The sequence below is a fragment of the Poecile atricapillus genome, chromosome 7 (assembly GCF_030490865.1).
Source record: "Poecile atricapillus isolate bPoeAtr1 chromosome 7, bPoeAtr1.hap1, whole genome shotgun sequence".
NCBI lineage: Eukaryota > Metazoa > Chordata > Aves > Passeriformes > Paridae > Poecile > Poecile atricapillus.
In genome coordinates this window covers 15499145-15516717 of record NC_081255.1, presented here as the reverse complement: position 1 = coordinate 15516717, position 17573 = coordinate 15499145, and the positions used below count along the sequence as shown (strand labels likewise).

Genomic DNA, 17573 nt, shown 5'->3' with positions numbered 1-17573 from the left:
TATTAAAATAGTCAGGTTATACATGGTAGATTACCTGTATTGAAATATTGGGTACTTTCCATTAACCATAGCCAAAATTATTTCCTTTATTTCTTTGCATCTCCTAAGAAAATATGAAGGAATCAAACACACATTTTTGTTTATTTGTTCTTGCTCAGCACCATCCTTCCCTGAGCACCACATTTTGAAGGGATTGTGGCTGTTTTACTAAATACCATTAATGTCCCAGGCACTAAATAGAGCATAATTGCCTGAAAATTTTGAAGGCAGAATTACTAAGTGAAGATGTAAATGTTTCCCTTGATGTAAAGGTTTCCCTTAGGCATTCCAGTGGAACTTCTACCATCTGAGCTGGGCAATAACCAACATTTCCACACACACCCTGGCTGCCCTCGTACAGAACAAGTTGCTCAGGCTCAATTCTCATCAATAGCTCTCTCACAAACCAGAAGGCAAACAGCACAGCACAGGGGGCAGGTCAATATCCTTTGAAGGCATTGATGTTATCAAGTATAACTGAGTAACTGATGTCATCTGCAGTATTTAATTGCAGATGACGATTCATTGGAGCAAGGAACTCAGCAGGATTCTTCCATCCAAGGTTTAGTAATCAAGACTGGAAGTGAAGGCAAACAACTGTTGTTGGTTTTCAACAATTTTTACAGAGAAACTCTTGAGGGAAATGATGTTGTCCTGACATACTCATTACTGTAAAATTCATTCCAGATAAAAATAGCACTTAAAGTAACATTTCACTCCCAGGACTTTGAGGTTGAGGAGGTGGAAAAGGTCAAAGATGAGGAACAGCTATGAATACTTCCTTTTAATTTTTGCATTTAATGCAATATTAATATATGTCCCATTATATCAGGAGTAATCTGCACTTCTCTGCTCTGTATCTTATCGAAATTCCTCTTTCTTGGGGTGGATTAACTAGTAGCAAATAACTCAGAAAAATGCTCTCTCCTTTTTATTATGAAGTAACCTATTCTCTATAGATCTTGTGGTAGCATGGGTGAGTTTTAAATCAATGCAACTTTCATCTACAGAGCCATGTGGGGATTTTCCTCTCTCCTATCCCTAGAGTCCACAGAACTCCTGAAGTAAAAACCCACAGAGGAATACTACACTTTACCTGGCAAACTTCTCTTCTTACATGCCAGAGTTATGTTTTTTGGAATAGTTTTTATAAATCACAAGTGACTATAATTTTTTTTATACCATCACTTAAGAATCAGCTTCCATTTGTCCCATATTCAACAGTTTTCCAAAATAAAAAAAAGGATGATCTTACTCAGAACTGATATCCGAGACATTCGATCACTACATTGCTAACACTACTGATTCACCATATCTTCATAACAGGAAAGAACTGGAAAAATAGCTGATGGATATAAAAAAAATGTCAGCATTTCTCTGCCAACCCTTATTTCTTGTCTTTCCTATTTTACATTTTAAAAGACTCCTTAGAGATTCAGAATATATTGAGGAAAAAAGTACTTGAGAATTTACGTATAGCAAAAGGTGATAAATTATTACCTACATATAATAATCTTATGTGTTATGTTTAAAAGGAAAATCTGTGAGATAATTCATAGAACAGTGCTAATAATAATAACTTCTGTTTCTTATTTTGTGAAATTTCCACATGAAAAATCATCCCATTGTGTCATTTAAAATGTGGCATTGCATTAAAAAAGACACTAGCCACAGGAAATACCCATTGGAAGTCACAACCTCAAGTTCATTGTTTCCTAGGAGAACTTTATATATTATTTGTAAATTCTTCTGGAGACACAGAGCTAAGAATTGCTGTGTTGTCATTCAGTGGCAGTGTGACCAGGAGAGATTTGACAGAGGAGGGGTTGGACCTCTTGTTACCACACCTGACCCTAAAAGTTCTAGGGACAGGAGAGTCCAGTAGCTCCTCTGGGAAGAGGACTCAGTCAATGTGGTTAGAAATTGTACCCAACTGAGTATTTTTAGAGTTACAGAAACTCACAATAAAAACAACAGACTTTCTTCTAATGGCCTCACAGTACTTAATTAATTATGGCTTACATAACACTCACACCATCTCCTAACACAGCAAAGGACATTATCTCCATTTTACAAAGGTTAAACTTCATCACAGAGAGTTTATGAGGGACAAAAATAAAAAAGTGTGGAAAAAAGTTGATGACAGAAACAACAACTTTTTTATATTCTGTGCCAATGCCACCCTTCTGCTTTTTAGAAGTTGAGTTTATAATCCTATTTTTCTAGGTTTTGGGAAGATCCCTCCTGGAAAGAGCCACATAAATAGTGGAAAATTGAACCTCTTGAGAAACAAACTAAATACACACCATGAATCGTCATATGTAAAAATTAAACAAACTGAAAAACAGACAAAATTTCCTCTGTGTACAGATGTTATTTCATCAAACCGATGATGAAAATATTCCAGACAAGAATTGAGCCTACTTAATTGAGAATGCCCATGAAAACAAATAATTGTTTTGAACAAGGAGAGGTGAAGGTTGATCCCCTGTACCTGTCAATATCTCTCACCACATCTTTGATACACCAGATATCCATTACATATATTCTAAATAAAAGGTTGGGTCAACATACTGGAAAAGTGTGCTTAGGTGACAGTTCACAATATTGATAGCAATGCACAGAAGCATATTTTAAATGCATTTTCCCAGCACTTAAAAGCAATCAAATTGGATGGTATGAATTTGAGGTAGAACAACATACCTGTATATCTGAGAAATCTAACTAAGCAAGGGATTAGGGAAGCAGGACACCGGTGATCTGTTTGGAATTCTATCTCCATGCATAAACTGCATGTTTCTTCTGCCAAACCTTGCAATAAGAGATACGGCTTTCCACTGTGTTCCTTATGTTACCCAGCTAAAGTGGTGTTTGAGCTGCCTGCACTGCAACATCCTACTGATTCCAGCACCCTGAGATTGCTATCCTGGATTCCATTAGCTGGTCACAGATAACAGATACCGCCCCACACACGGCACTGGAGTTACTAGGATGAGAGAAAGAGAGGCTTCCTGGATACAACTTTAGTCACTTTCTTGAAAAGCTCCGTGCTAAAATGCTGAAGGACAAAGAGATAGAAGTACAGGACAAAACAGGATGGGACAAGACAGATGGGACTGCAGCCATACCTTGGACAGCTCCTTAGCGTCACTTCTGCCGGTGAGCAGGGGACGGTGCCGCTGGACAGCCGTGACCTGGGTGCAGGTAATATTTCGAGGGCTATGGTAAACACAGGGCATGGGCCCAAGTAAAGAGAAGGGTGTCAGATTGCTCCTCACTTGCAGGCTCAGTCTCCTGGTTTCTGCTTTCTGTCTCAAATAGCTACTGCCCTAAGCAGGGCTGGCTGGCTGGCAGTACACAGGAGGCAGCACAGTACGGAAAAACAAAGAATTGAAGCACTAGGGAGAAAGGTGCAAGGAGTTTGGAAACAGATATGCCAAAGGTATACAGAAGAGGGTGAAAACATTAAAATGGAAGAGTGGAAGAGCTGGATGACAGAAAACTACAAGCAAGGGAGGATGGGGAGGAGGCAAGAAAAGTAAGAAACTGTAGAGGAGGGAGCAAATAAGACATTGAGGTAAAAGAAAAGAAAATAAAAGGTTTATAGAAAATTGAGTGATAGAACTGGGATGATTAAATGGCAAGGAAACTTGGGAAAATATGTGAAAGAGATACAAACATGAGACACACAAGCATCTAGAGAGCATAAAATAACATACAAGAAGAACATACAAAAATGTGTGGCAAGAACTGAACTACTGAAATATGTAGTCCATATTATGGGCAGCAATACCTGCTTCTGGAACATCACATCAAATCTCCAAATCTCTCACCTATATCCCAAGACAAATCAATACTTATTACTCCAGCCACCAATCCATTAACAAGTAAATGGACACACTTCAAGTCCTGGGAAAATGTTAATACTTTTCTTCTTAACAATGATCACATCCTTGACATCAGAGCAATTTAAAATGTAACATTTTAACCCATTTCATTTAGAGGATAGGGGTATTCATTGCTTTTAATTTTGCTTTTGTGCTATAAATAAACTAGCTGATGATATCCAAGAGCCATAAACAATTCTGGTACCAAAGATGGTGACAGGGTTCATCTGCATATTCATCAAGTTGCATGTACATAAACCAGAAAGTTTTGCTGATTACTTGCCTTACTTCTTTTACTATAGTGAAATTTATAACATTAGGATCTTTTAACAGCAGATCAGACTCCCTGAACTAAATTGCAGTGTGAATGAAAGGAAATATTCCCACACTCTTATTTAATTATTATCAATTAAATGTAGAATTTTACATCAAAATGGTTAACTTTTCTGTTACCAGAACAGTAAAAATGTAGAAAAAATAGTTGAAATAAATTATTGCCATTAGAGAGACAGATGAGCCCATTCAAAGGATGGTAAAACCAAGCATTAAGCAGTTACAAAAATAATACCTCCTTCATTTATTTTCCTTGGATTTAGATATGTAATTTGTCACTGGTCACAGTTCCCTATATATCACTAGAATTCATATCCAGAAAGCATTCTACTGGAGCAGGAAGGCAAATAGTAGTAATGAAAAACACATGAAAATTAATTCTACCAAATAAGTATTTATATTGATATTCTGTTATCAAAGTCATTTAAACTCCAAACAAATAAATCCTTCAATCAACATAAATTAACTCTTGGGAAAGATGAATAAAGCTACACTATTGTGTGTTTGAGTTAATCTGGAATTAATAACACTTTTGTAAGGTTTTGTTTTGAAAGTTCAACAGTTTGCTTTTTATTTTGAGTTAGATTAAAGCTATCAATAATTATATTTCAGTGCAACTCAAGGGTACTGCTGAAAGCTGGTCAGAGAGATGTCCCTTTGTCCACAACAGGAAAACAGATTTTAATGAATTTCTGGTCTCTAATTAAGTTGCAATTTGAAATCCTAGTATGTAAAATGCTGTAGGCCTTATAAAATAATATCTCCAAGAAGGAATGTCTTATTTTTCATGGATTTGCAAGTGTTTGGATGAAGTTACTTGTTCTTGAAGTTATTTTAGCTCAACACAGTTTTACTAAAGCAAATCACTAAGGGCTCCCTTAACCTACAATGATCTGTTGCCTCAGGCAACGCACAGCTCCTTGCACCTCAGTTAACTGACAGCTGTTTGTCTGTCCATAAAAGCCATTTACTCCCACAGCATTCAAAAGGAACTTCTCCCCTTTTGTAGATCTCACCACCTAATTCATAGAGCGTCCCTTCAGGGTGGAACTCCCTGGAAATGGCATCTGAATTCTGCTGAATTTGAGCTACACAGCTTCTCCTCTCTACTATATCTATAAAATTAATGATAAAAACTAATTCCTCCTAAGTTATATGAGCAAAGCTTTAGCTCCTCATTTGGGGGTTTCTTATACTGGTATTACAGAAGCCACAAAGATGTCAGATCTCCCTTTGGAGGCATTTCACCAGGCTGAGGGACACAGTGCAGAATCATAAAGCCAGCAGGAGAATTTTCCACCAGCCAGTCTACAAAGCAGAGTCCTGCAGGAGTTATGCTTACTATAATATTTGGTGTTTCTGAATGCTTCCACGGGCTGTTGTGCAGGCAACAAAGTTGAAGTGCATTTGAGCTACTTCAGTTTATCTTAGGTAACACTTTGAGCCCTAATTTCCCATTATTTTACACCATTTTCTCTGTAGAATGTGTCAAATTCAGGAGCAACCACACAGAGGAAGCCAGGTGCTGAGGCACTCATTAAGCCACCAGATATATCTAGTTCCCTGTTTTTCCCCATTCCTTCTTATCCTACTGTTTGTTTTAATGGAGCAGCAGTAACCAAACAAGAACTTACTGCCACACTATGCCATGACCTGCACACAGCTCAAGCATACATAGTCCCCACTTCTGCTTGCCCTGTTGCAAAATCATCTTATATCTTCCAAATAGCTTCATTTTTTTCTGCAAATTACACCTACTAGTTACAATTCTTGAAACTCAGTGAGAACTCATAATGGCTTGATGGTGTTTAAGATATTCCAGCCAGGAGAAATGAAGAACTGCACCAGGAGAATTACCCCTTTACATTATAGATATCTTATTATTATTACAGTTGCCATTACAACTCTGTTCAGGCTTTGGACTCCGAACTTCAGCAAGATAATTCTATGGTGAGACCTGTTGACTGTTCACATCTACATTTCCATTCTTAATAGACTTTTCCACATTTAATTCAGCAATGGTTGATTTTAACAGCCTTCTAAGCATGATCACAAAGGGGCTGAAAGCCACCTGACAGCTCTTCACTCTCACATTACAGAACCAAGGTACAAAATTATTGTATAACCTCTTATATTTTTGCCCAAGCACTAATTTTATAAAGAACACTGTCTCTGGGAATATTCAACTGTTTTTTATAATCCAGGTATTTCTATTCAACTTATTCATAGATCAGATTTTATTCACTTTTATTCTAACAAGATGATAGACTGATTCTTGTACCGTGCCATTTCTGCATTTATTCAACATTTACTGACAATGAGTTTTCCTGCTGCCTGATGATGTTGATTTTTTTCAAGGAAAATGTTATACAAATAATAAAATAAGTATTTCATGTTTTTCTCTTTTCTGTTAGTTCAGTCAGAGTTTTCTGGTGCTATACAATATAAATATAAATCCTGATACATATTGAGTGCTATTGTGGAATTGCAGTCATTTTTAGATGATGTGATTTCACTCAATTGTCACATTGCTTTAAGACCTCATAAATACAAAAACCCATATTTATGTACATATGTACACATTGGGTAGGTTTTTTTTGCCTTGGTTTTACTAACTAACAGTGAAAATTAATATTTAATAGTGTGAGACAGGACTTTTCTTCAGCTGTGAGTCTACATCATTCGTGTCCTTGACAACAAATAGCACTATGATTACAGACTTCCAAAATAATAGATGTGCTCATATGGAAGTTAATACTGGACTTCAATATTATAAAAATAAAATATTTTTGTCTCTTTTGAGTTTGGAGCATTTAAGAACATTCTGAAAAATACAAGCTTTAGTACTTTAGATATTTTTCTGCTATCCCCTATGAATAAGACTATCTTGTGTCGTTACAATTCCCTTGCTAAATTTCATTCTCAAAGTCATGCATGCAGTTTGCCTTTCTCAAGGAATTTGAAACATGCATTTTTAATAAAAATTCTCCATTTCGAGAAGGTGTTTATTTAAGCTGAAAAACATGACAGCAGGATCTTGGATGTGGCAAAACTGTATTGAGAAGCAAGTACGTGCAGTGGTTAGAAAGGGATGAACTAATAAATATCAAGAGGCTATTGCAGTCCTGAAAATGTCAGCCAAGTATACCAGTTCTTTTTGGACATGGTATTTCATATAGACTGCAGGACAAAGAGAATTTCGGCTGCAATTCCAGCATTTCCACTTAGACAAATGGGTTCTACTGTTAATTGCATGACTCTAGTTTCTTACTCAAACTCTCTCTGCCTGAGCTCATGCACCAAATGGCTGATATCTAATTAGCTGGCTGTAACCTGCCCAGATTCAAGAAAATATTTGTGGCAGGTCATTGCACAATAATCCAGATTCATTTTTTGTTGATATCTACACGAAGTTGCTTTAAAGGGGCATTGTTATTCCAGAAATGGGCTGGGAATTTCACATTCTGACATATTTGCACCTTCATGCCTGTAACTAATATCTTAAATACAGATGTGTGCAGGTGACCAAGACTCTACCATTATCAGCACAGAAATAAACACACACTGGGCACAGGCCATAGTGAACACAGACTCAACATCAGCCAGCCACAAGGCAGCTTCACTAAAAAGCCACATAATCACCCAGACTAAATCTGACTTAAAAGCAAGCAGCTCATACAAACCACAGTCCAACATTATGCTTCTGCAGCCACATGGCTTGCAACCTATAACTTGCCTAAGACCAGAAAATACAGGCATGTAAGTCTGAAAAATACTATGTGGATGTGCTCATAAATAGTATTTAAAGCCACAGAAAAATGAACCTAGCATGAGTCATGAAAAATATGCAAAATTCATTTTTCAAACCAAACACTACAGTGTAAATGGCAGCAGGAAAGCCAGGAATCATTCAGAGTCATCTGCTACTTTAAAGCTGTGACCTATATCTAGCAGCCAAGGAAAAGACATTAGAAGACAGAGCTTTACAACAACAGGAGATTATTAGGCATAGCAGAGAAACAATTGCTTGTTGTAATTACAACTTCAAAGCAGAATTTAACTCTCCCATCTGCACTGTGCATCTCTTTTATATGTTTTGAACTAGTTCCACTATGAATCTCCCAGTGCTGTCACATGCCATCTATCCAAGAGTGCTGTGTGCTGCCAACATGGGATCTACGGATGGGTCAAAGAGGAAGATTTTTCCCTAACATGAAAAAGCAAGGAAAAAATCCTGCACTTGAAGAAAGCTAATGCAAGTGCTGATAATTAAGGGGATGCCCTTGATACCATTCAGCTGTAATTTTTCCCTTTCATAGCATTTATCACGTTCGTATGCAAGGTGCCTTGTTTACCTGCTGGAAAAGATGCTGCCATGCTCCAAACAACAGACTAGACTGAGGTAGTTGCACAAATGATTAGAAAGCCTGTTCATAAAATATCCATAAAAATGTATCTATCTTATGACCAAAACAGCCTTTGAAATGAATGACTAAAACAAGCAACATCCCCTCACTTGCTCAGCCCAGATTTACCCATGGAATAACATGTGAATTCAATACACACAAGAAATTCCCCCAAACAGATTTTCTTGAGGGACTGGGGGAGTGGGGCGGGATAGGGGAAAGAAAAATATATATACAAACACACATTGCTGCATTTTTGAATTCTGATATGGCAAGCAAAGCAGAACAAAAAACAGCTGTCAGTTCCACACAGCAAAGCCCAGCCCCATATGCCACCCTTTCTCAAGAGAGGATTACTGTTTTAATATGCTGAGTTCACATCATCTATTCTGCATTCTGTGGGCAAACCAAACAAACAAACAAAAAAATCTATATAATATGATTTAACCCTGATCCGTGCACACAGCCCCAGAAGTGGCCTTTCTGTGGGGAAATTGTGTGGTGACCAGAAGAAAGCAGGTTTCCTTAGGCTACTAAGCAATGGTAACTGCAACTGCAGCTGCTGCTGCAGCCTCTGGCCAAACTTCTGCTTGCTAGAAACCCCCAGAACCACTCTCTGACCAGGTAATCTGCATAGCCATAGACTCACCAGCTCCTCTAAATCTTTGTCATAATATTTCATACTGCTTTTTCAAGTGGGTTTATTCAGTGATGTAACACTGGTCCCTGCTTCTGCAGTATGCTTTCTGTTGCCATGGAAGCAGTGAAACCACAGCCATTGCCTGTGTCCAGCACTTACCAAAGCCTGGGAGCAAAGGCAGACTTTGCTGCAGAGGGAAGACAGCACCTGGACAAAGAGACAATGACCTGCAGTGCAACTTTGCCAGATTATATTGGAAAATAATTTCAAATCATGTTTCTAACAACTGTGGCATCTTTTGTCTGCCTGACAAGCAGATGCTTTATTCACCTAAAGAAGTTTTACCAACAATGTTTCTTTAGGGGGCCAAGGACTTGGGTCCAACTGAGCTCTAAAAAATCATCTTGCAGACTCCAGAGACACCCACTGATTCCTAAGTTTTCTTTTTGTTGATGGAAGAATAAATCACTCCTAAAAACTCACTCTAGGTGAGTCAGAAGAGGCCTATAATCCACATCTATGAATTCCATCTTTTAGCTCTCCAGCTCCTTTAAATGCTTTTATGAACTTGATTTGTTTTGCTGAAGCAAAGCATAAACAAACAATTTTATGCTTTATGCTAAATGTTCCATGACACTTCTCTGAGTTTGCTTGAAGGTGGGTAGAAAAGCTGTCAGGAATAATGCAGATCCTGTTCATATGACTATCCAACACATAGATGCATTCGTAAGTCACACATCACCACACTTTCTTGTAAGACTATCACGATTGAAATGGACAGGAGGTGTTTCTGAATTAATTACCACCGACACATTTTCCTTTAGGAGATCATGTGGATGAGACTCATTGTGGTGGACTGCCCCTAGACAAATCCCAGGTGTCTACCAAAGCCTCTCTATCACTGCCCTCCTCAGCTTGAGAGGGGACAGAAAATATAACAAAAGGCTCATGGGTCAAGACAAGAACAGAGAGATATCACTCACTAGTTACTGTCTTGGGCAAAACAGACTAGACCTGGGGACATGAGTTTAATTTAGTATCAATTTATTAGCAAATTTATTGCCAGTCCTATTGGCAGCAAGGAATTCATTGCTGGCAGCACACCAAGGCTGAAATGGTGAAGCGGTGCCTTATCTGTTACTTATTCTTGAGAAAGCGACTGTTCTGCTGAGTCTCATGTGAGAACCTACATGAAAGCCCAGAGAGAAGGTGAGAAATGCCCCCTAGACATGTCCACAGTTACCTATCAATGTCACCTTTAGAGCAGTGAGAGACAGACTGGCCCCACGCTGGGACGCAGGCACGGGTGAGCCTTCTCTGACTAAAATCATGTAGCTGCCAGAGTCACTGAGCCAGCCATGCCAGAGCATGCTGACAGTAGATGTGGCAGCTGTCCAGGTCACAGGTTTCCAGGAGCACCTGATGCCTCTTTGTGAGGCTGGGGATGATGAGCAGTTCTTTTGTAGAAGGTGTGCTGTGAGTGAGGAGCTGTGCCACCAGGTGAAGGAACTATAAGAAGTGGACAGGCTACTCAGTATTCGAGCAAATGACTGGGAGATAGATTGATTATTTTCAGAGACACTACAGTCTCAAGATTTTTGGGGGTCTTGAACCTCCAGTGTAGTGGAGAAGCAGGTGGACTGAGAACCCTACAGGGTAATTAGTCAAAGGACTGTTAGTCAAAGTTAGTTAAAGATGAAGGCTGGAACAGGGTCACTGTGCATACCAGGAGGAAGGCTCATCTTCCTTCTCAGCATTTGACTGGCTCAGGGAAGTGGTCAAAGCCCCAAGCCTGACAGAGTTCAAGAAGCATTTGGACAATCCTCTCGGGCACATGGTGTGACTCTTGGAGATGGTCCTTTGCAGGACCAGGACTTGGTCTTGATAATTCTTGTGGGTCCCTTCCAGCTCAACATGTTCTGTGATTCTGTGGCAAGGTCTATCACTGACAAAAAGTAACCACTTCAGCTAACTCACATATTACCCCTTTCCTAGCTCTAACAGAAACAAACACAGAGAATTAGCACAACTCTCCCTGTCCTTCCAGCAGTCACACAGCTTGCATGGTACCCTTCCCACCAGACACAACTTTATAGTGAGTTTGTAGACTACAGGCTAGCTATTACCTTTTGTTTCACTGTACCTATCATAAATGCACTCTTAACAGGCATTTAGGCAGTCCAATGATAAAATATAATTTATAGGAGGAATTTTTCCAGTTTCTAAAGTTCCATCATAATATGAGGTTTTTTGGTTCATTTTACCAGAGAAGCACCTGATCCCCCTTATTTGCCCAGAATGAAGCAATTGTGTGTGAAACAGACAGAAAAAGTACTCTTGAATATTTTTTATTAGAGTGTGCTGATTCTTTTCAAGCCAGATTCATGATTTCACAACAATCAAGGCTGATACAGTAAATGCAATTTAAATTATATCACTCACTACCCACTCCAAGAACAAAATCTTATAACAGCTCTTCGACTCTTGGTATTTTACTTGGGATGACCCACCAGTAAAATTAACAAAAAGAGACTTATTTTATTTAAAAGTTAGACTTGTACTGATGAGTATGAACCACTACTGGACATCCCTACACCACTTAATTTCCTGGAATTTAGTGTTGATAGACAGGCACGAACAGCTTCTCTGTTCCCACTAACGCCCCTGACTACCTCCACTACCTGCAGGCCCCTGACCTGCCTTTTACATGGCTACCAGCAATTGCCTTGACTCCTGAGCTGGCAGAAACTCTGTAAATCTTTCCTAACAGGGTTAAGACAAGAATATGTGTTGGTATGGCAACGTGTGTTGCAGCTCTGAAAAGTCTTTTTCAATGATTTGGAGTCAGACTACAGATTTGCCTTCCACACCTGCCTGCAGGCATGAAGCACATTTTTGATTTTGCCCTCTCATGTAGCTTGTCTACTCAGTGCAGAGCATGGATTGGCATATCCACTCTGGATAAATGAAAAGAGAACAGATAGAAAAGAAAAGGGGCTGATGAGAATCTTCACCTCCATTGCCATAGCAGCTAAAATACTAGCAACCATCTGAACAAGAACAGCACGTAATTTCTATTTTCCCCCAAAAGGAGAAAGACAGGAAATAAACAATGACTGCTGGAGTAACACTGTTCTCCTTGTACATTAAAGCTGAACATCACAATGCAAGAATCAGCTTTTAGGCACAAGACAACTTTTACAGACCTTATTAATGTGCTACAAAGAATGAAAATGCTCTTTCATGAAGAATTTCCGCAGGCCGTATCCAGGGTACCTCTCATTGACATCAACAGGAGCTTGCCTGAGAAAAGGCTGGAAACTTTGATCCATAAATAGGATCTTAGCACATTTCACCATGGAAACAATTGCTCAGGTTAATTCTGTTCTCTTCAAGACTGTAGCAGAAACTGCACCAGATACTTCACGGATCAGAGAAAACACATGCCTCAGTATTGCACATGGGGTTGAAGAGCTCAGTTTGGCTCAGTCCCAGTCACACTACTCCCCCTGACTGGCACTAAGACTGAGGTGAGCTGTCATTAGCATCCTGATTTCCAAAAGAGAACACCTGCGAGAAGAGAACATTGGTTGTATAGGAATGATATTCCCTGGAACCTTCTACCACTCTGTTTCAGAAAACGTATTTCCCAGAAACAAGATAAACGCAGCAGACTCCTCAAGGTGCATCCCGACCACCCCGACGCCCGCAGGGATCCTGTTCCGAGCTCTCAAACCCGTACGTGCGCGCACAAATCTGCCGCAGCCCGAGCAGCCGGTGTGTGTGCGCTCGGCGCGGGGCTGCCCCGGGCGCGGTGCCGGCCGGCCCGGCACGAAGGAGTTAAGCCGGCCGGGACCCCGGCCGGCCCGGCACGAAGGAGTTAAGCCGGCCGGGACCCCGGCCGGCCCGGCACGAAGGAGTTAAGCTGGCCGGGACCCCCGCCCGCCGCCGAGCGGCTCCTGACGTCAGCCCCGCGCAGGGCGCAGCGCTCGGCGCGGCGGCGGCGGCGGGCGGAGGAGACCCGCGGCGGGCGGGCGGCTGCGAGCGGCCGGGGCAGCGCTTGGCCGCGGGGCCGCCGCCCGCAGCCCCGCCAGCATGTCCGCGAAGGAGCGGCAAAAGGGCAAAGTGACCAAGGATAGCGTCACCCTCCTGCCCTGCTTCTACTTCGTGGAGGTGAGTGGCCGCTCCGCCGAGCGGGCTGGCCGGGGGCTGGCGGCGGGCGCGGGGAGCGGAGCCGAGCCGAGCCGCCGGGAGAGCGGTGCGCCCGCGGACACAGAGCGAGCCTCGGTGCTCTTTCCGCACCGTCTGATGCAAAACCCTTACGTGACGCTTTGGCTCGCCGAAACCAGCATCGAAGCTTCCTATAAGGAGCAGACATAAATTAAGCTCATCTTTCGAGACTTTTGAAGCAGGAATTGTTTCTAAGAATTACTCGGAACATGAAAGGGTTGCTCAACTAAATCGGGCTATGTGCATGGGAACCTCTCGGGAGGAAGACATGTTTCAAGAAGGGCTGGCTTCTAGGCAAACGCCTCTCGCATTGCCTTGATAGAATAAAAATCACGTTCATAAGGGAACGCTTACATAAATAGAAATGTTCTCAATAGGTAATCACTGATATATTTTTACTGACCCCTGAAGTATGAGTTTCCTCTATCAGAGCTGAAAATGTCTGTTTGGAAAACAGAATAAGGTTCCCGGCACATCTTCTAGGGCAAAACCTGCTATGGCTGCTCAGCTGGTAGCAGGTGGAGTTGCAGAGGCACTGGCTGCTTGGTGTGTCACTTGGAAGCACTTAGCCTCCCTGGAAAGTACAGTCACTTAGGTACTTCTGGAAGACCATGAGTAGACACAGTTTAAGCTTAAAGAAACCATTGTAATGTGGATTTGTTTAACGGCACAGCAGAAAGAGGAAGGTAAATATGTTTTATGGGTTGAGTAAGGTGTTTCATGTGACCCTACTCACAGGGAAATGAGCCTGAGGCACTTTGATGTACCTAACTTAGATAGGAAACAGACCATGAAAATAATGTGAAGAATTTAATGGTAAAACACGGTGTAAGTTAACTATACCTGTCACTCAAAAGCAGAAAATATATAATACTTAATATATAAAAAATATTGAAATATAAGCATAGGGTGAAATATGAAACAAAATATATTTTCTCTCAGATGCTCTTGAAGGGCTCTGAAGGTTCTCTAGAAGGTAGAAGGGGGTTGGATTCAGAAGGAATTTTAGGTAACATTGGGGTGTCTGTTCTGTAAGCACCTGGATGTGGTCAGCAGCGAGCACCAGGCTGCACCAACTGGAAAGCTTAACAGAGACTGGTTATATGGAAGCATCAAGCTCATCCTATCAATGTGATTAGGCCTGCTCAAGGAAAGCCCCTGATGGAAGGCACTTCCTGTACCATATATCTTATATTAGCTTTGCATTAGGAGGGAGAGGTCAAGCTTGGAGAAGCCCGTAAGAAAGGGTAAGGGACCTCTTCACTCTCTGTGCTCTCTTTGCTGCTTTGGGAATCCATGCAGGAAGGGAGGTTGCTGTACTTCAGCCTGAGCAGGACTCTAATGCTGGAAATGATATAGTGGTCCTGCAAGACACAACAGAACTTGTGCTGTTAGGTGGGCTGTGCTTTGGCCTGCAGCAAGATGGGATGAAATGCAGAGCAATAGTACAAAGTGTGTGCCTGCTGCTCTTAAGAGTTGCCTTATGTAATACTGACTGCATATGTACACTTTCCCTAGAAGCTCCCTGCAGCTGTTCCAAGGAATAAGGTAAAGGATTCTGTGAGCAGTGAAGAACCTACACTGAGCTCTGCTTACAGTTCCCACATGAGGCAGGAGAGTTCTCCACTTAGGTCTGGAATGTTAAGTCCCCCAGCAAGACATTTCAAGCTTCATTTAAAAACAGGTGGAGATCTTTTCAACACCCAGTTTCTCTGAGGTAGTCAAAGTCCTCAATTAACAGAAAGGTCTCCTAATGAACTTTTAAAGCTTCTATGTTATTCAGTCACAGGAGCAGTCAAGAGCCTGTGTGAGCCCTTCCCCACCAAGAGTAATTTCTAATAATTGAACTGCAGACTTACAGCCCCTCTTGAACTGAAAAGTAAAAGAAACATCAAGAGAAAAACTGACTGCAGTACACCTGAACCTAAAGGTCGATTAGGAAGCTTTTTGGTGAGTTATCAGCCCTGTCCCATTACATAGCAGGAGGATTTGAAACCATTTCCCACTTTTCAGTTGAGTACTTAAATCACTTAGGTGAAAGGGTAGCAACAATTCATGTGATACTTGAAAGGAGCATGTAGCTTGTGTTCCCTGTGAACGCCCACTCTGCGTTTGCACACATGCGCACTAATTCTAATCAGACTAACGAGAGTGCCTTTATAAAGCTATGGAGCACAGTAAATGCCAGCACTTCAACAGCATCAGGGAAAGGACATGATTACTTAAAATCTTCTGTTGTGATTGGCTCAAACAGAACCAGATTAAGTTGTACTCCATAAAGAGGGATTTATTCAGAGATCATTTAATTGCAGTGAGAAGTTTGCAAGTGTAAGGGATAGAGGAGTCACGCAGTGTGGTTGATGGCCATTACCATGTAATAAGGATTTCTTCTGTAAGTAGGAGGTAAGGTCCTAATGCAATCCAACAACAGTCAACTACTTAAACCCCAAACTTACCTACTTTAAATAAGGCTTTCTGAATTTAAATCTTTTACTTTCATAAATGGATGGTAAGAAGCAGGCTTTCAACATCTTGTCTTTGAATACTGTCAATTCTTTTATGTTTTTTTTTCTTTTAGCACTCACCCACTTTTATTCTCTCTCTCCTGTTCATAGCAGACAGTGCCTTCCCACTCTGAACTGCAACAAAAAAACCCATAGCCCATTAAGTTTCCACCTTCAAACAAGAAAAGTAGGGCTTGCTGACATCCACTTTCCAGCAAGACCTATTTAGGAGGTCTAGGCCCAAGGAAAAACACATTGTTTAGAAAATACATTTCTAAAAATGTACTTGTTTTTTCCTTTTGAATGCTAGACAAAAGCATAGACTTGGGAAAAAAATGTTGAGTTGAAAGTAAAATTTTTTAAAGCATGGTAGGAAAGGAATGTATTCATGTTATACAAATGAAATATACTTTAAAGAGTGAAATGAGTGAAATAATACACGTAACAATCAATATAATGCAGGCATGCAGAACCTTAGAAACAGCAACAAATACAGTTCTGACACTTAGGGGTTTCAACTGTTAAGATCCTTAAGAATGTGTTATGAATGAGATTAACTCCAGTAAAAAAATGTGTTTAGTGGCAGTGACTTTCAGGCTTAGATAAAAATATGATTACATAGAATGTAGGCAGGCCAACTGCCCTGGAGAAAAGGAGACTGAGGTAAGACCTCATAGCTGTCTGCAGCTTCCTCACAAGGGAAAAGATGAGGGGCAGGTACCAGTCTCCTCTCTGGTGACAAGCAACAGGACCCAAGGAGGGAAATTTTGTCAGGGGAGGTTTAGGTTGGATATTACACAAAGGTTCCTCACCTAGAGAGTGGTTGGGTTCTGGAACAGGCTCCCCAGGGCAGTGATCACAGCACCAGACTAGCAGAGTTCAAGAAGTGTTTGGACAGTGCTGTCGGGCACATGGTGTGACTCTTCCGGTCCTGTGCATGGGCAGGAGCTGAACTTCAGTGGTCCTTGTGGGTCCCTTCCAACTCAGGATATATTCTATGATCTTATGAAGTCAAACTGGCAGGTGTTTCCAACAAAAATAAAACTAACATGCTTCTCTTAAGATCATTGGAGGTAGTCCTTATTTCCATGGGAAAAGCAAAAAGAGAATCAGGCTAGAGCTTTGAAAGACAGGGAAATGGAAAGAAAATGAAGAGACAGCTTCTGAAAAATGTGGATGGGTCATTCTCTAAAAGCATTAGAGGCAAATAAACATTATGAAATAACTCTCAGCACATTTTTAATTACATGTTTTCAAGTTTCATGATTCATAAAGTCAAATAACTTGATAACTTATCCTGTGTCTCATAAGAATGTTTTAGAGGTTATTTTAAAGGACTGGCAATAGTTCTGCTTAGCAGAACCTCTGATGAGCACACACTCCCAAGAGCTGAATAATTTTAGATTGCCTTGTGCACACTTACCTGAAGGACATGGTAATCATCACTGTCAGGCAGTTAGGCCTCTTTTATTCCTAATTATGCTTACAGCATTTTAGGGTTCTGTAGACTGTATGGGTTATCTGAATTTCATTT

General features: G+C 40.8%; 1 protein-coding gene across 2 annotated transcripts in view; it reads left to right on the top strand.

Moving 5' to 3' along the window:
- The first annotated feature begins 13363 nt into the window (after window positions 1-13363).
- PLPPR4 (phospholipid phosphatase related 4) overlaps window positions 13364-17573 on the top strand; it is a 28852-nt gene continuing 24642 nt past the window's right edge. For both annotated transcript variants that reach the window (XM_058842479.1, XM_058842478.1), the window contains exon 1: window positions 13364-13478. In XM_058842479.1, coding sequence (XP_058698462.1) covers window positions 13401-13478 — 78 coding nt within the window. In that variant the 5' untranslated portion in view covers window positions 13364-13400. The remainder of the gene's footprint in view (window positions 13479-17573) is intronic.